Source organism: Lampetra fluviatilis, chromosome 43, assembly GCF_964198595.1.
Source record: "Lampetra fluviatilis chromosome 43, kcLamFluv1.1, whole genome shotgun sequence".
Lineage (NCBI taxonomy): Eukaryota > Metazoa > Chordata > Hyperoartia > Petromyzontiformes > Petromyzontidae > Lampetra > Lampetra fluviatilis.
This window is the reverse complement of record NC_136317.1, coordinates 8,269,681-8,286,433: the sequence shown is the minus strand read 5'-3', so window position 1 is coordinate 8,286,433 and position 16,753 is coordinate 8,269,681. Positions and strand designations below refer to the sequence as shown.

The 16,753-nt window shown below is 49.0% G+C and overlaps 1 protein-coding gene across 1 annotated transcript; it reads left to right on the top strand.

Moving 5' to 3' along the window:
* The first annotated feature begins 764 nt into the window (after positions 1 to 764).
* Positions 765 to 16,340, top strand: ADPRHL1 (ADP-ribosylhydrolase like 1). Its single transcript, XM_078876288.1, has 7 exons — positions 765 to 1,380; positions 5,287 to 5,451; positions 5,892 to 6,017; positions 6,138 to 6,278; positions 7,152 to 7,279; positions 10,720 to 10,852; positions 13,446 to 16,340. Exons 1-7 carry the CDS (start codon positions 843 to 845, stop codon positions 13,613 to 13,615), a joined length of 1,401 nt encoding a protein of 466 aa, XP_078732414.1. The 5' UTR covers positions 765 to 842; the 3' UTR covers positions 13,616 to 16,340.
* The last annotated feature ends 413 nt before the right edge of the window (positions 16,341 to 16,753 follow it).

The window sequence follows — 16,753 nt, the reverse complement described above, 5'->3', positions numbered from 1 at the left end:
CCCACCAACACTAACCCCACCAACACTAACCCCACCAACACTAACCCCACCATCACTAACCCCACTAACCCCACCAACACTAACCCCACCAGCACTAACCCCACCAGCACTAACCCCACCAGCACTAACCCCACCATCACTAACCCCACCAGCACTAACCCCACCAGCACTATCCCCACCAGCACTAACCCCACCATCACTAACCCCACCAGCACTAACCCCACCAGCACTAACCCCACCATCACTAACCCCACCAACACTAACCCCACCAGCACTAACCCCACCATCACTAACCCCACCAACACTAACCCCACCAACACTAACCCCACCAGCACTAACCCCACCAACACTAACCCCACCAGCACTAACCCCACCATCACTAACCCCACCAGCACTAACCCCACCAACACTAACCCCACCAACACTAACCCCACCATCACTAACCCCACTAACCCCACCAACACTAACCCCACCATCACTAACCCCACCATCACTAACCCCACCATCACTAACCCCACCATCACTAATCCCACCAACACTAACCCCACCAACACTAACCCCACCATCACTAACCCCACTAACCCCACCAACACTAACCCCACCATCACTAACCCCACCAGCACTAACCCCACCATCACTAACCCCACCATCACTAACCCCACCAACACTAACCCCACCATCACTAACCCCACCAGCACTAACCCTCCACCGGGACAAGGGGGGGTCGGGGGGGGAGTATTCATACGGGCCCCCTCCGAGTGAGTGAGCGAGCGAGTGAGAGTGGTGGCGAGAGACACACACACACTGAGGACGTTTGGCAGAATGTAATTAAAGCTTCCCTAATGAGTGCCACCCTCATCCCCACCCACCCCGCCCGCCCCACTCTCCAATCGCGCGGCTATTTTCATCCCGCTCGGCTCCACGCCCTGCCTTGTGAACCTGCGGCATTGGCGTCCCTCCCACGCCCCCCCTTGTCTTCCGAGCCTCCACGAGAGCCTCCCGATAAGGGATGCACCGCCTGCTCCTGGCAGACCCCTGGAGCACATCGTCTCGGCAGCGCATCCACACGCAGCCTCCTCCCTCCGTGCGTCCGCTCCTCCTGCGCGTGCCACTCGCTCTCGACCCTTTCACCGCTCCGCTCGGCTCCTCCGCCCGACCCCGGCTCCATGGAGCGCTACCAGGCGGCGATGGTGCTGGGAGGCGTGGGCGACGCGCTCGGCTACCGCAAGTTCTCGTGGGAGCACTCGCTGTCGGGAGGCGAGATCCAGCGGGAGCTGCAGGAGCTGGGCGGCCTCTCGGCGCTGGTGCTCACGCCCGAGTCGTGGCCCGTGAGCGACGACACCGTGATGCACATGGCCACGGCCAAGGCGCTCGTCTCGTGTGAGTGGCACCGCGATGATGATGCTGATGCTGCTACTGGTGGTTGCGAGGGTGCTGGGGTGGTTTGCCAGTGGTGGTTTTGGCGGCGGTGGTTGTGGCGGTTGTTGTGGCGGTGGGTTAGGGGGGCATCATAATCTGCACCAGGTTGTTTACATTTCCTTTGCACTTTATTCTAAATGAAAGCCGTTCCGCGTAAAACTGTGGTTTCTCGAATAAGGCTGGCTGACCAAAAATTCGTTAAGACGTTTACCATAAAAATGGCCACACAAGTTTATCTGCTTTAATAATTCCACCTTTAAAACCTTACATTTCAAGTCACGCAGCCAGGCAGTGTTTGCATCAAGCGGGGAAACCCACAAGCCGAGAGGAACAAGTAAACCCGTAAAAACAAAGTTTTTCACTATAAATCCTTTATATGCGTGGCAGCGAACTTAATATAAAGGATTTAAAAATATATTCGCCTGTGGAGGACGCGGGGATCGATCCCGCGACCTTTGGCATGGGAAGCGAGGGCGCTACCAACTGCGCTACTCGGCCACGGCCTGTGGAGGGGTTACGCTCTGGGCTCTTACACTCTGACGTTCAGCCAAAGCCATGAATGCGTTCTATTTGAATATATGTAAAATCAATTTTTTTTGCCTAAAAAGTGTAAAATTTTGGGAATTTTATTTCACGAACAATAATTGTCTGGCACAACGAGTCTGTGTGGAAAATGTCAGCTCGATTGGATCACGGGAAGTGGGTTAAAAAACGACCGAAAGATTTGCACGGTCCTAAGCAAGCAAGCAAGCACGCGAACTTAATATAAAGGATTTAAAAAGAGGGTTTGCAGACTGGGCTGAGCTCTGAGAGGTGAGAACTTTGGTGAGCTCAGAGAAAGGTTAATCACAGGCAGGTGCCTGGATTCAGACCCAGGATCACAGTGGTGCCACCTCAAGACTATGACCTCTTAAGTTACTTGGCCAATTTTGAGGAATTTTTATAAAGGGGCCTTAATTTTGCAAGCAAGAGTTGACCAATTTCCTCATCTGCCAAGGACTGGGCAGGGCTGCATGAATTCCCTCACAATAGAACGGTTCAAGTAACCTTAGCAGCAGCAGCAACATAATCAACAGCAGTAGGAAAGTATGCAAGGGTGTGTCTGACCGCGCGTGGCAAGTGCCTTGCTCACTACGTATCCGCACGGATTAAAGTTCCCCGCGCTTGGCACTGTGACAATTTTTCCATCTTCCCCGTACTTTACAAACGGCTCATCCATTTTGTTTGCCCATTTATTTGTTTTGCCGGTTAAAAGTTCTCACGGTTGCGCGCTTCATCGGAGTGGCGGATAGATCGTGGCTGCGGACATTTGGCAGCCCACGCCCGCCTCGAAACATCGAGACCATTTCGATTTAAAGCTTTCGTGACTGCTGGTTCTTTCGGTAAAGTCACGTAGAATGGAAAAAAAAACATAACGTCGTGAGAATTATTTGATTATGCTTTATTTTTTTAATTTTATTATTTCCATTCTACGTGACTTTACCGAAAGAACCAAGAAGATGAATCGAGACCATTGTCTCGACATGCTCTCACGTGGCTGTGCACGAAACTTCCTGCGTGCAACATTTAGATGGGCAAGCTGTGTTAGACGCGTGGCCGAGCACGGGACCTCGCCCCAACTCCCACGAGTTAGGAAACACGAGCGAATGTCCCCTAACCGTATGCCCCTGCAGGGACACGTCGCCAAACGCCAAGAGTCAAACGTGACCTTCAGGCGGACTCTGTCACCCAAGCACCGGAGATGAACTCGACTCCCCTTGCGATACACCTTTGGGCCCGCGCTTTGTTTATCACAATAACTTGACTTTGTCGGGGCAGTGCAGCAAAATGCAATGTTGTGCTGTACTTCTACGCTTCCCTGTCTATTCTTTCCGCCTTCACCGAGCCGCCACTGACTAGCATGGGTGTAAGGAATGGTTAAATTATCTCCCCGACCCTGTCGCGGCAAGGGGGAGGCCTTCATCCAGCAGTGGATTTAGAAAAGGGCTGGGCTTGTCACAGAGCCTGAAGAAAACCCTTTATGCAATGTAACTGGTGTTTATAATAAAAACAAATACCTGCAAATTACTCAATTGGGATCACACACAGCAGCAACATCACCCCCCTTCTGTGGGAAAAAAAACGTAGCGGCACTTTCCTGTAGAAGACTCAGACGTCTTGAGACTCGGTGAGGCTTTAGTGAGTAAACAAGTGAAATAATGATAATGATAATAATGCCCAAGCATCTCGTGACTCTCTAGAGGGCACTTGCTGGCCATAAACACTCAGACAAAGGAAACAAAACAAGAACGCGAGGTGCGCAGAGCGGGCGCCGTGGTCATCACCCCACGTGCACAATCCGTCTCAATCATCGTCGCCCCGCGCGGACGGCGAATCGCGATGCGCCGATGACCGAGGCGGCAACAACGCCGACGGTTTACACAACCAGGAGAACCGAAGGGCGATTGGTAAATGGGTCGGAAAACTTATGGTGAGTGTTACAGCGGTCAGTCAACGGCAGAGGAGTGAAGGAAGGTCGTCATTCTGGACCTTTGAGAGGAGAGGGAGGGAATCAACAGCGTGGGCAAATGGGGAGAAGGGAATTCCAGACCGGAGTTCAAGTTTCAAGTTGATTTTGTTTCACCAGTCGAGAACTCGAGAGACGAGGAAAGATCGCGAGAGTGACTCGGGTCACCAAAAACCAAATGACAAAAGCAAAAGAAGACGCAAAAAAGTAAAATTAATTAAACAAAATAGAAATCAGGGAAAAACAACTGGCGGTGCAGAATACATCGGGAACATCGAACAACGCAATGTTGCGTCAAATACTTTGACATTAAAATGTGCAGCAGAGGAGGAGTGATCCTCCCAAAGTTCGGAGGTTGGTTTTTGGCTGCCTGAGCGAAGCGTGCGGACAGAGGAGAAGAGAGGAGAGAGGGAGGCCTCTCCAAAGCAGGATCCTATAAAAAAAAACTATTTTTAAGTATGACAGGGATGGAATGGTGGCACACTGGTTAGTACACTGAGTTATGAACCCGACGACCGAGTTCCATTCCCGATCAGGGCTAAGTTCCACATGTACCCGTCCTGGCCCCCACTTAACGAATCAAGCTATCCCCACAACACACACAGCTTGGCGAGAGACCGTCACCATCATAACCGACGATACACACTTGTAAACAAGCGACTATTCGCGTGGGGTCTGTTGGTGATGAGAAACCGTGGGTGGAGACCGTGAGTTTCCGGCTGCCCTGGGCGGTGGCTCGCGATTTTAAAGGGCACCCGCCCGGGACTCGCACACACGGGGCAGCCGATATTTCTGGAGCTGCCTCGTGCCGCTCGGGAAGTCCTTGCGTGGCTGATGAGATTCCCTCTCCTTTGTCAGCACCTCCCCTGCCCCCCCCCCCCACCTCGACCCCCTTCCCCTAATTTGCCGTAATGTGAGCATCGTTACCGTCAGCCCAGCGCCACCGTGGACGGGTTCGCAATCTTGGCTTTCGCCGATGTGACGCATCGTGCTGGAGAGAGGGAGGCGTCCGGGAGAGACAGGTGTGAGTGCTGTGTAGTAGAGCAGAGAAGGATCTAGAAACTTCCCAAGGGGCAACGGTGGGGGGGGGGGGGGTGACCTGAATTTGTCGGGGGGTGACCTGAAATTTCAAGATTTTTAAATAGGCCCCGACATTAATAGCGGAGTACTGTGTGGGGTGGAGTGTTTCAAGGTGGAGTTGCAACTGGTATGACCGTGGTTAACCTCAGTGGTTGTGGTCGAGTGATGCGATGGACTGTTGTCGACTACGGTTGAATGACACGATTGCCTGTGGCTAAGTGACGCGGTTGACCGACGTGGTTGACTGTGGCCGAGCGTGAACCTCGTGCCTGCGTGCGCAGCGTACCACTCGCTGGGCGAGCTCTTCCAGGAGATGTCGCGCCAGTACGTGACGGGCGCCGACAGAATCCTCGACCGCTGCCCGGACCCAGCCACCATCGAGGGCTGCTCGTTCCTCCGCCCCAAAAACCCGCAGCTCGCCTGGCACATCCCCTTCAACGAGAAAGGTGAGCGCAGCTGCAGGACCGCAAAGTCTACGACGCTCGCAGGCCCCACGGCACGGGCTCGCCTCTTTCCCACTGCGCAAACCGAGCTGCGCCAGGGCCGTGCAGAGCAGGACCGGGCGGCTCAGCAGGCGCCACACTGCTTTTTCCACTGCCAAAGGCGAGCCGTACCACTGACGTCACACACAATGAACGAGTTGACGTGTAGGTGACGGACGCGGCGGCCCTCAAAGAGTATCGACCGACATTACACGCTCCGACCCAGTCATAGGCTCACCCCTGGCCCTATTTGGCCCCGAGCCAGAACAAGGAATCAGTTTGATTCTGGCTCAGCTTGGCAAGAATGACCATGAGGTGCCCCACACTGGCTCGGCTCGGATGGTGCCAGTGGAAAAAGGGTTCCTGCGTCAACGATCACCGGGTCGCCATGCGCGTGTGTCCAGGCACGGGCTTTGGAGCGGCCACCAAGGCCATGTGCATCGGCCTTCGCTTCCCGCGCCCCGAGCAGGAGGAGACCCTGGTGGAGGTCAGCATCGAGTGCGGCCGCATGACCCACAACCACCCCACGGGTAAAGGCTCCCCCCGTCCGACCCGGCCGAGCGGCGGCGCGCTTTCCGTCTGTCGCCAAAGTTGGCGGTGCGATCCCAGCGGCCGAGCCGGCGCCCGTGTCCCCACGGTTGCGTGCGCAGGGTTCCTGGGCTCGCTGTGCACGGCACTCTTCGCCTCGTACGCCGTGCAGGGGAAGCCGCTGGCGCGCTGGGGGCGCGACATGCTGGCCACCGTGCCGCTGGCGGAGGAGTACTGCCGCAGGAAGGTGCGGCACATGTCAGGTACGTGCCGGCGAGCGGGGTGTTGCGTCACCACCAACGCCTGCCTGCCTGCGGTGCCCATGAATGCTTGTGGTAGAAATAAATGACGGACGCACTATAAAGGAACGTGGGCATCTTCTTGGTTCTTTCGGTAAGGTCACGTAGAAGGGAAGTAATACAATAATAAAAATAAAACATAATAAAATAATTCTCACGACGTTTCGGCCACAACGCAAGCAGCCGTCCTCAGGTGAAGACCAGGTCTGTTGGGGAGACAGCGTCTGAATGAAACACCACCACGCTTGGAGCGTATATTTAAGCTGGGTTGGAAGGGGGGAAGGGCGCCTTGACAAAATAATTTGCATATCAAGAGGAATTTAGCATGTATGAGAATGTGTCAATCCACTGCTGGATGAGGGCTTTACCACACCATGTGGCTTGTGGGGGTGATTTGACCATACTACGTTGGTCAGTCCTGGTGTGTATATCACACAAGACCAAATATGCAGTGCTTATGATATGAATATTTCCGAATGAAAGTGCATGTGAAAAAAACACAGTTCCGGTATTTAAAATAATTAGACAATTATTTAGAATGTAAGTAAATCGTGTGCGTAAGTGGCGTCGCAGTGGCTAGCGCACTGGAGTACAAACCCTGGCAGCCTGAGTTTGATTCCCGGCAAGGGCTAACAGTGGTGAGCAATATCTGAAACCGTTCCGGGTCCTCTTTACCCACCTGCTCTAAGCAACCCCCACAACGGCGAAGACTGCGGATGTGTGATGGGGGGGGGGGGGGGGCTTCATCCAGCAGCGGATTGACATCGGGGCTGTAAGTCTTCACGTGCATTTCTCGTTATCGCTCGTTCGGGTGAATCGGCGCTGCTGGCGCTGCAGAATACCACGAGAACTGGTTCTACTTCGAGACCAAGTGGCTGTCGTACCTGGAGGAGCGCGGCATCGGCGCGGAGGGGCAGGACTCGCCGCATTTCCCCAGCAACTACGACACGCAGGCTCGCGACCAGGTACCACGCGTTGCTCTCGTTTGAGGGGTTCCACTCCTTGTAGCCATGGCCGAGAATGAAACTCGCGGCACCGCCGGGCGTGGCACCGGTCCTCCGGTCTGACGCCCGCCACAACTCGGCGGCACCGGTGCCAATGCGCCCAGAAACAGTGCCGCTCTCACCAGTCCACCCTGCGAATACTCACAAACACACGCGCACGCACGCACGCACGCACGCGAACGCACACACACGCACGCACGCGCACACACGCACGCACGCACGCGCACGCACACACGCGCACGTGTTTTCCAATACAGCCGCGTGTCGCCCAGTGACCGGCGTGTGTCGGTCCGCGTGCCGGGTAACCCGACCCCAGGTGACCTCTCGCGGTCACCGTGCCTCCTCTGTTTTGTAACACGTCTGTGGGGGGGGGGGGTGTTGACGCTGCCAGCCGATGCCCTCAGGGCGCAACTGATGCCCCCAGGGCCCAACTGATGCCCTCAGGGTGCAACCGATGCCCTCAGGGTGAAACTGATGCCCTCAGGGCGCAACTGATGCCCTCAGGGTGCAACCGATGCCCTCAGGGCGCAATTGATGCCCTCAGGGCGCAACCGATGCCCCCAGGGCGCAACTGATGCCCTCAGGGTGCAACTGATGCCCTCAGGGCGCAACCGATGCCCTCAGGGTGCAACCGATGCCCCCAGGGCGCAACTGATGCCCTCAGAACGCAACCGATGCCCTCAGGGCCAGACGAAATGTGGTCCCTACCCTCCCCGTCACATCAGCGGTGATCCATAATAATTGTGATGGCATTGTGACCAGTTTTTTTTTGTCAACAATGATTTAGGGCACCGCGTTCATCGCAGCTAATTATAATTGTCATTTATGTATGAAAATATTTCACCTGGAAACTCCCTTGGGATGGAACCTCGTTTGTATTTTTACACTTCCAGTCAACCTGCACGGAATTCTGGGAGCACATCATTTTCATCACCATTGTGTTAATGGCAGCAAAACTGTGGACCAGTTTCAACATTTGGTGTCTCATTAGTGGTCAGGCTTGTTTCAACCAAATGACATACATGACGCCAAATAGTTAAAAGAATAGAACATCAACGAGGACACGTTTATATCCCTTTCATGACGAGCGATCCGGTCGCACGCAACCAACTTGGGACTTGCAAATAAAATTTGGCGGGAGGGAAAACAACCACACGTTACAAAACTTACACACGTGTGTAGCTGCTACACATGTTGTAGCTGCTACATGCGTAGCTGCTACATGTGTAGCTGCTACACATGTTGTAGCTGCTACATGCGTAGCTGCTACATGTGTAGCTGCTACACATGTTGTAGCTGCTACATGTGTAGCTGCTACATGTGTAGCTGCTACATGTGTAGCTGCTACACATGTTGTAGCTGCTACATGCGTAGCTGCTACATGTGTAGCTGCTACACATGTTGTAGCTGCTACATGTGTAGCTGCTACATGTGTAGCTGCTACATGTGTAGCTGCTACACATGTAGCTACACGTGTAGTAGCTGCTACACGTGTAGTAGCTGCTACACGTGTAGTAGCTGCTACATATGTAGCAGTAGCTACTACAAATGTAGCTACTACTACTTATGTAGCTACTGCATATGCAGCTACTTTTTCTACTACGATAATCCGGCATTTGACCCTTGACTTGGGAATGGCGGAGTATAAGTGGAGTATAATTGGATTATAAATGGCCATCGCTGCTATGTGAAGTCTAAACATCCCCCCAGATAGATCCCGACCGTTTCACGGCCGCGTGTTCGTGAACCAACCCCAACTGGACAAACGCGACGCGTTCCGAGCACTTTCGTTCCCGGCCACGGCGTCACCTCGAGGTGCACACGTCAAGATCACAGTCGTTGCAGTGCTTTAAACTTTTGAGTGCACATTCACTTCCCGGCAAAGTGTCTCAGCGCCGCAGCGCGTGCCGCCATCGCTCTTACACGGCAGTGGCGACCGGCACGTGTCCGGGACGTGTCCGTCCATCTCCCCCAGCCCGGCCCGCCAGCCAGCCAGCCAGCAAAACTTTGTTTTGACTAATATCGAGCCCGGTCTCTCGCCACCTTCCTCTTTGGGGCCGTCCATAAATGACATCACACACCTAGGGGGTGGGGGGGGGGGTCATACATTTGTGACGACGTGTGACGAGGGGGGTTTGAGAAATGTGACGTCACATCAAAATGCGCAACTTTAAATAAATATAGACAACCCGTTCTACTTAATTAAATAGACTTTTTAATAAATGTTTTCTTCTACAACATCAGTGCAGCGCCACATTAAATACGCACTACAATGACAATAGTTTAAAGCGATTTGAAGCATGTTTTATATTAATTTTTGGGGGGGGGGCAGAGCTTTGTGACGTCATATTTGAGGGGGGGTCTGACTTTTTGTGACGCCGTGTGACGAGGGGGGGTCAAAAATCGTCCAAAATCGCGTGACGTCATTTATGGACGGCCCCTTTTGCCTTCTCTGCTTTGTGCCGTAAACATCACAATGTATATGGAACGTTATACAGTATATTGTATGTATAAAACAGTGGCCTTGGGCATGTACACGTTTGCCACAAGGCACGATGGCCAACAGTGCAAAGCTGCCAACCCACGCGGTTCACCCCGTATTCTTGTACTGGGAAATTGAGTTTTCAGGTCCATACGACGTACAGCCGTTTCTATATGGGCCAAACAAAATTTGCCTATTTGTTTGTGTTTCTCGCTTGTGATGGGACTTTGTAGGATGAACGTTGAGATTTATGAGGGGCACGGGGTGAGCAGTAAGGTCTGAGTTGGTCTGCAATGATGTAGGGCACTGACAAGGGGTTGACAGCTCTGGCAGTGGTCGAGACTAATGACGGAGTGGCCAGCCAAGGGAGGGCATTTTGCGACATCAACTCGCGTGCAAGGGAATATCAATCAAACATCAAACAGATCGAATCGATAGAACGTCAAACAGATCGTTTACTTTATGAGACATCTCCTTTACCAGTGGCAAAATATAGTAATAGGTTTTTACCCTTTCAACGGGTACAAAAACTGACACCTTTATACAAGGCATCATGTTTGCAATAACCACAACACAAGCAGTCAAAATGCAAACAAAAAGAAACAACTCTGATAATGATATGCACTGTCCTTGAAGTTGATTGGTCCACACCCGAGACAGCTTTTCTTAGAGCCTAGTCTCCATTGGTGTTGGACCAGATAACGCCAGTTTTTGTACCAGTTGAAAGGGTAAGAACCTACTACTAGATCGTTTACTTGGCGAGGAGGACCTCCTCCATCGAGCGTGTCAAGCTCCTTCATGGCACGCGAGTCCTAAAGCCATTGGCGGTGGCGGGAAGGCCTCAGCGAAACGTTGGTTCTTGTTGTTGTTGTTGTTGTTGATGTTGTTGTTGATGTTGTTGTTGTTGTAACGTGAGCAGGCCTACAAGCAGTGGAGCTCGGAGGGCCGCGGGGGCCGGCGGGGCCACGACGCGCCCATGATCGCCTACGACGCCCTCATGGCCGCGGGGCCCAGCTGGGCCAAGCTCTGCGACCACGCCATGTTCCACGGCGGTGAGACAGCGCACACACACACACAGCAACAACCCTCCATTCATTATAATCATTATACAGTATGTCAGTATAAATAGTATTATTATTATTATAAATATTATAATGATACAGTATGTCATTATAAATATTATTCGAATTTTTATAAATATTATTATAATACAGTATGTCATTTTAAATATTATTTTTATAATTATTTTAAATATAATAATACAGTATGTTAATATAAATATTATAATTTTTATAAATATTATTCGAATAATTATTATAAACATAATAATAATACAGTATGTCATTATAAATATTATAATTATTCTAAATATTATAATGATACAGGATGTCATTATAAATAGTATATTTATTATAAATATTATTATAATACAGTGTCATTATAAATATTATAATTATTATAAATATTATTAAAATAATTATAAATATGATTAGAATAATAAATAAGTATTTGAAATTATTTCATTAGAAATATTATTATAATAAATAATTACATATTATCAATATTATAATTATATGTTATTATAATTACACATTTACAATAATAATATTATAATATAACCCACTCGTATGCGGTACCGCCGTGCGTAGAACCCCTCGTCACAACCACCCCTGTTAACGACGGGCCTCCATAGAGCCAAATGTGTCGTGTACAGTGTAGTGTATAGTAGTGTATAGTGTAGTGTATAGTGTAGTGTATAATAGTTTATAGTGTAGTGTATAGTAGTGTATAGTATATTGTAGTGTATAGTAGTGTAGTGTATAGTAGTGTAGTGTATATTGTAGCGTATAGTAGTGTAGTGTATAGTGTAGTGTATAGTAATGTATAGTGCAGTGTATAGTAGTGTATAGTGTAGTGTATATAAAGTGTATAGTATATTGTAGTGTATAGTAGTGTAGTGTATAGTAGTGTAGTGTATATTGTAGCGTATAGTAGTGTAGTGTATAGTGTAGTGTATAGTAATGTATAGTGCAGTGTATAGTAGTGTAGAGTGTGATGTATAGTAGTGTATAGTGTAGTGTATAGTAGTGTATAGTGTAATGTATAGTAGTGTATAGTGTAGTGTATAGTGTAGTGTATAGTAGTGTATAGTAGTGTATAGTGTAGTGTATAGTAGTGTATAGTGTAGTGTATAGTAGTGTATAGTGTAGTATATAGTGTAGTGTATAGTGTAGTGTATAGTGTAGTGTATAGTAGTATATAGTGTAGTGTATAGTAGTGTATAGTGTAGTGTATAGTGTAGTGTATAGTGTAGTAGTGTATAGCGTAGTGTATAGTAGTGTTTAGTATATTGTAGTGTAGTGTATAGTAGTGTAGTGTATATTGTAGCGTATAGTAGTGTAGTGTATAGTGTAGTGTATAGTAATGTATAGTGCAGTGTATAGTAGTGTAGAGTGTAATGTATAGTAGTGTATAGTGTAGTTTATAGTAGTGTATAGTGTAATGTATAGTAGTGTATAGTGTAGTGTATAGTGTAGTGTATAGTAGTGTATAGTAGTGTATAGTGTAGTGTATAGTAGTGTATAGTAGTGTATAGTGTAGTGTATAGTAGTGTATAGTGTAGTGTATAGTGTAGTGTATAGTGTAGTGTATAGTGTAGTTTATAGTGTAGTGTATAGTGTAGTGTATCGTGTATAGTGTATAGTGTAGTGTATAGTGTAGTGTATAGTGTAGTGTATAGTAGTGTATAGTGTAGTGTATAGTGTAGTGTATAGTGTAGTGTATAGTGTAGTGTATAGTAGTGTATAGTGTAGTGTATAGTGTATAGTGTAGTGTATAGTGTAGTGTATAGTGTAGTGTATAGTAGTGTACAGTGTAGTGTATAGTGTATAGTGTAGTGTATAGTGTATAGTGTAGTGTATAGTAGTGCAGTGTCTCCACAGAGCCCAATGTGTTCACTTACCGACCATTCCCCCTTTTAATGACAGGCTGTTGTAGGTAGAGTAAATATTAAATAATGCATTAATTAACCACGTTTATTTTTAAATTATGTGTTTATAATGTTGTTAGTATATTTATGTATTAATATCCATTGTTTAAATATTATAAAGTAAGTTTTTTTGGTGAAAAAGGGTAACTTTCGATCCTAAAGGAACGAATTTACCCCTTTAATCGTGCATTTCCTATACTCGCTTAACGACCAAATCACTTCACGACCGGTTTCGTGGAGCCAACGATCGTCGTTAAGAGCGGTTCTTCTGTATGAGAGGGATGTGTACATCGCAGTGCCGCCCCACCCCAGCACCAGGCTGTTAAGAGAGAGAGAGATTACGCAATTACATTTTGATAAAGCGGTAAGGTGCTCAACTTATCCGTATAAACGCCGAGGATATTTGTTTGAAATGAGTAATGTGACCTATCAGTGCCACAGTGTGGTTTGGAAGGGGTCTGGTTCCATGATTTGGGCCCTCATTTCCTCCATCAACATTACCCAACTCCTAAATGTGTGACCCGTGTGGGCCCCGGCCCGTACACTCAAAAGCCACGCCACTCACACTTAATGCAAGACAAAATGTCCCGAAATTTGAGTGGCGAATCTTCAACGAGAGACGAGACTGCAACAACGCAGCCGGTGTCCCCTCGCAGGCTACAACAGCAGCACGGGCGCCGTGGCGGGCTGTCTCTTCGGGCTGCTGTACGGGATGTCGGGCACCCCGAAAGGCCACTACGAGCAGCTCGAGTTCCGCGCCGAGCTGGAAGAGCTGGGCGCGAAGCTTCACGCCAAGAGCCTCAGCAAGGACCGCGACCCGCAGTAGCGGGGCCACCGTGGTGGTGGTTTGGGGCAAGGGTCTGTTCCCACCTCCCGGCCCAACCTACAGGGTGGGCCCTCACGCCGGATTCACAGGGGGAGGACGCCTGAGCTGGCATGGATATGGCAGGGCAAGAGTGGGGCATGTCATACAAGTTGAACCCTTATGCCAAACTCAATGGCGTGACGACATTATCAGCTCAGGGGGTGCGGCAATCGGTCATGCGGGGCCTCAATACTGTTGTAAACTTACCTCACGGTGGGTGTCAAGGGGGCCCCAACTCGTAAGGTCATGTGGGGCCTCAATACTGTTGTAAACTTACCTCATGGTGGGTGTCAAGGGGGCCCCAACTCGTAAGGTCATGTGGGGCCTCAATACTGTTGAAAACTTACCACACGGTAGGTGTCAAGGGGGCCCCAACTCGTAAGGTCATGTGGGGCTTCAATACTGTTGTAAACTTACCACACGGTGGGTGTCAAGGGGCCTCAACTCGTAAGGTCAGGTGGGGCCTCAATACTGTTGGAAACTTACCTCACGGTGGGTGTCAAGGGGGCCCCAACTCGTAAGGTCATGTGAGGCCTCAATACTGTTGGAAACTTACCTCACGGTGGGTGTCAAGGGGCCTCAACTCGTCAGCTTTGGCCACCAGTGGCGGTGAGGGCAAGGCACCCCCTCCCTCCACGCCAGTAACTCAACTGCCCTCACCTCGACACGCCATGCGTGTTTGAGAACAACCCACAGGAAGGCTTTGTCACAAACTTCTTGCAGAGATCCCGTCAAAGAAGGAATCTCTGCAGAAGTCCGCCCCCTAGCGTGGCTACCTGTAGCCACGCCAGGGGGCAGACTTTCCCGCACGATACAATAAAGAGAACAACGTGAATTGCATGGCAATCAAAAGCAATGCTTTTTTGATTCTCGAAGCGGGAATTTCACTAAATTTGACACATCGCACCTAAGCGATTTGACGTTGTGTGCAGTCATCGGTAATCGGAGTGGCACCAGCAGCTGGAAACATTGGAGGACCCAGTTTAATCGCGGGCGGACAATAACTCGGACTTGGATCCAGGATCCCAGCAGTGTTGGCTCAGTGCCCCTGAAGCCGGAGCCACCCTCCTGGCCAAATCTGTACCTAACCTTTGCTTCAGTGGCAGTGAAGGTTGGTTTTTGGCCAAATAATTGGATTGAATACAACATATGCTCATGTGCCATCTGCCAACCAACAAAATCTGGTGTGAAAATACGATGCGTCCACTCGTGTCTCACATGCTCTAATAGTGCATACACTGTAACCATGTTTTCAATTTTGTGTGTAATATGCAAAGTGCTTTATAATACAAATTTGAATTCACTTAATTATATTTAGATTTAAAGCTTTCATGACTGCAGGGATTCATCTTCTTGGTTCTTTCAGTAAAGTCACGTAGAAGGGAAATAATAAAATAATAAAAATGAAACATAAAATAATTCTCACGACGTTTCGGCCACAACGCAAGCAGCCGTCCTCAGGTGAAGAACAGGTCTGTCGGAAAGGAATTGTAATAGTAAGGAGCTGCAGCAGCTAAACCACCACGTAAAAAACAAAAATATTAACTACATCAGTATCATCAATATACTAAATATACTCTCCAATAAGCTGAGCTACTAACAGTAAGTCATACATTACAATTCTGTCGCAAAAAGTATAATATGCCTCCAGCTAAACTTTTTTCTCTTACATCACACGGGTCTACCCCGTACTATATACTGCCATAGACAAACCCAACATTAAATTATATACTGCATTACTATACACCACCCTATACCTTAGACTATACATTGTAATATTACACTATGTATTATTCTACCCACCATACTGTATACCACTTCCCTCTATTACTGCTAACCCTACTCACTCCCTTTGATGCTGCTAATCCTGCAAACTGCATAATGCACGGGCATAATGACTTTGAAACCCCCCCCCACCTCCTACGCATTCCACAAGTTGTGACTAATCCCATATCTGCATTTCCCATAAATATGCTAAATTCCTCTTGATATGCAAATTCATTTGTCAAGGCGCCCCTTCCCCCCTCCAACCCAGCGTAAATATACGCTGCCAAGCCTGGTGGTGCCCATTCAGACGCTGTCTTTCCGACAGACCTGTTCTTCACCTGAGGGCGGCTGCTTGCGTTGTCGCCGAAACGTCGTGAGAATTATTTTATTGTTTTATTTTTATTTCCCTTCTACGTGACTTTACCGAAAGAACCAAGAAAATTAATCACTTAATTATCTTGATTATTGCGTATTTTGCAATGTGTGCCAGTAGATGTTAGAAAATTGTCTCAATGTGTAAGCACATTGTGTGCCTATATTGTACAGCCAACTACTGTATTGGCTATCTGTGTAGTGACATATGACGTCACTACTGTGTCGGTCCGTACGAGGGCTGGGGGCCCCAAGGGGGTGCCTGGGGGGTCACGTGGTGGAGGGACCCAGACCTTCCCAGAGGTGGGGGAAGGGAGGCGTGGCCTGGGAAGGGAGGCGTGGCCTGGGCAGAGCCGGCCACGCTGGAGCGGATATAAGCGTGGTGTGGATGGAGATTGGGGCTGTTGAACTCCGAAGTGAAGACGACATCATCGGTCCTCAAGTCCCGGGTCGTCGTATAGTGTTCCAGAGTGTTAGTGAGTTTAGGAAGGTGGTCACCACCTCATGTACAGTGTTATATTACTTACCGTTTTAATAAATAATGTTGCCTCCAAGCTGTGTGTGTGCACCCAATTCGAACCCACTACATATGGACAGATTATCCGGGTTGTGGATTAACGCAGCCTAACAAGCAAACAAATCACGTTTTCATGCGCAGGCTGGTTTATTGACTGCTCATCACTCACTGGGGATCAGCGACTCATTGCCGACGAGATTGCAAACACGTTCGCGTGTAAACCAATTACTTGAAGCAAAAATACACTCGGCATTCTCACCCCATTCTATCTAGGCAATCAACAATGGGGGTTTTTCCCTTCTAAATCTTAACTAAATGTTGCATTTTGAGGCGTTTGTTTTAGATACGGGTTCGTCCATTCCCCCAAATAATGGAGTTGGCAAATTAAAGTGTTTGTACCGACGAAAAGAAACAGGTCTAATCGGGTATAGCCAGAAATAAGT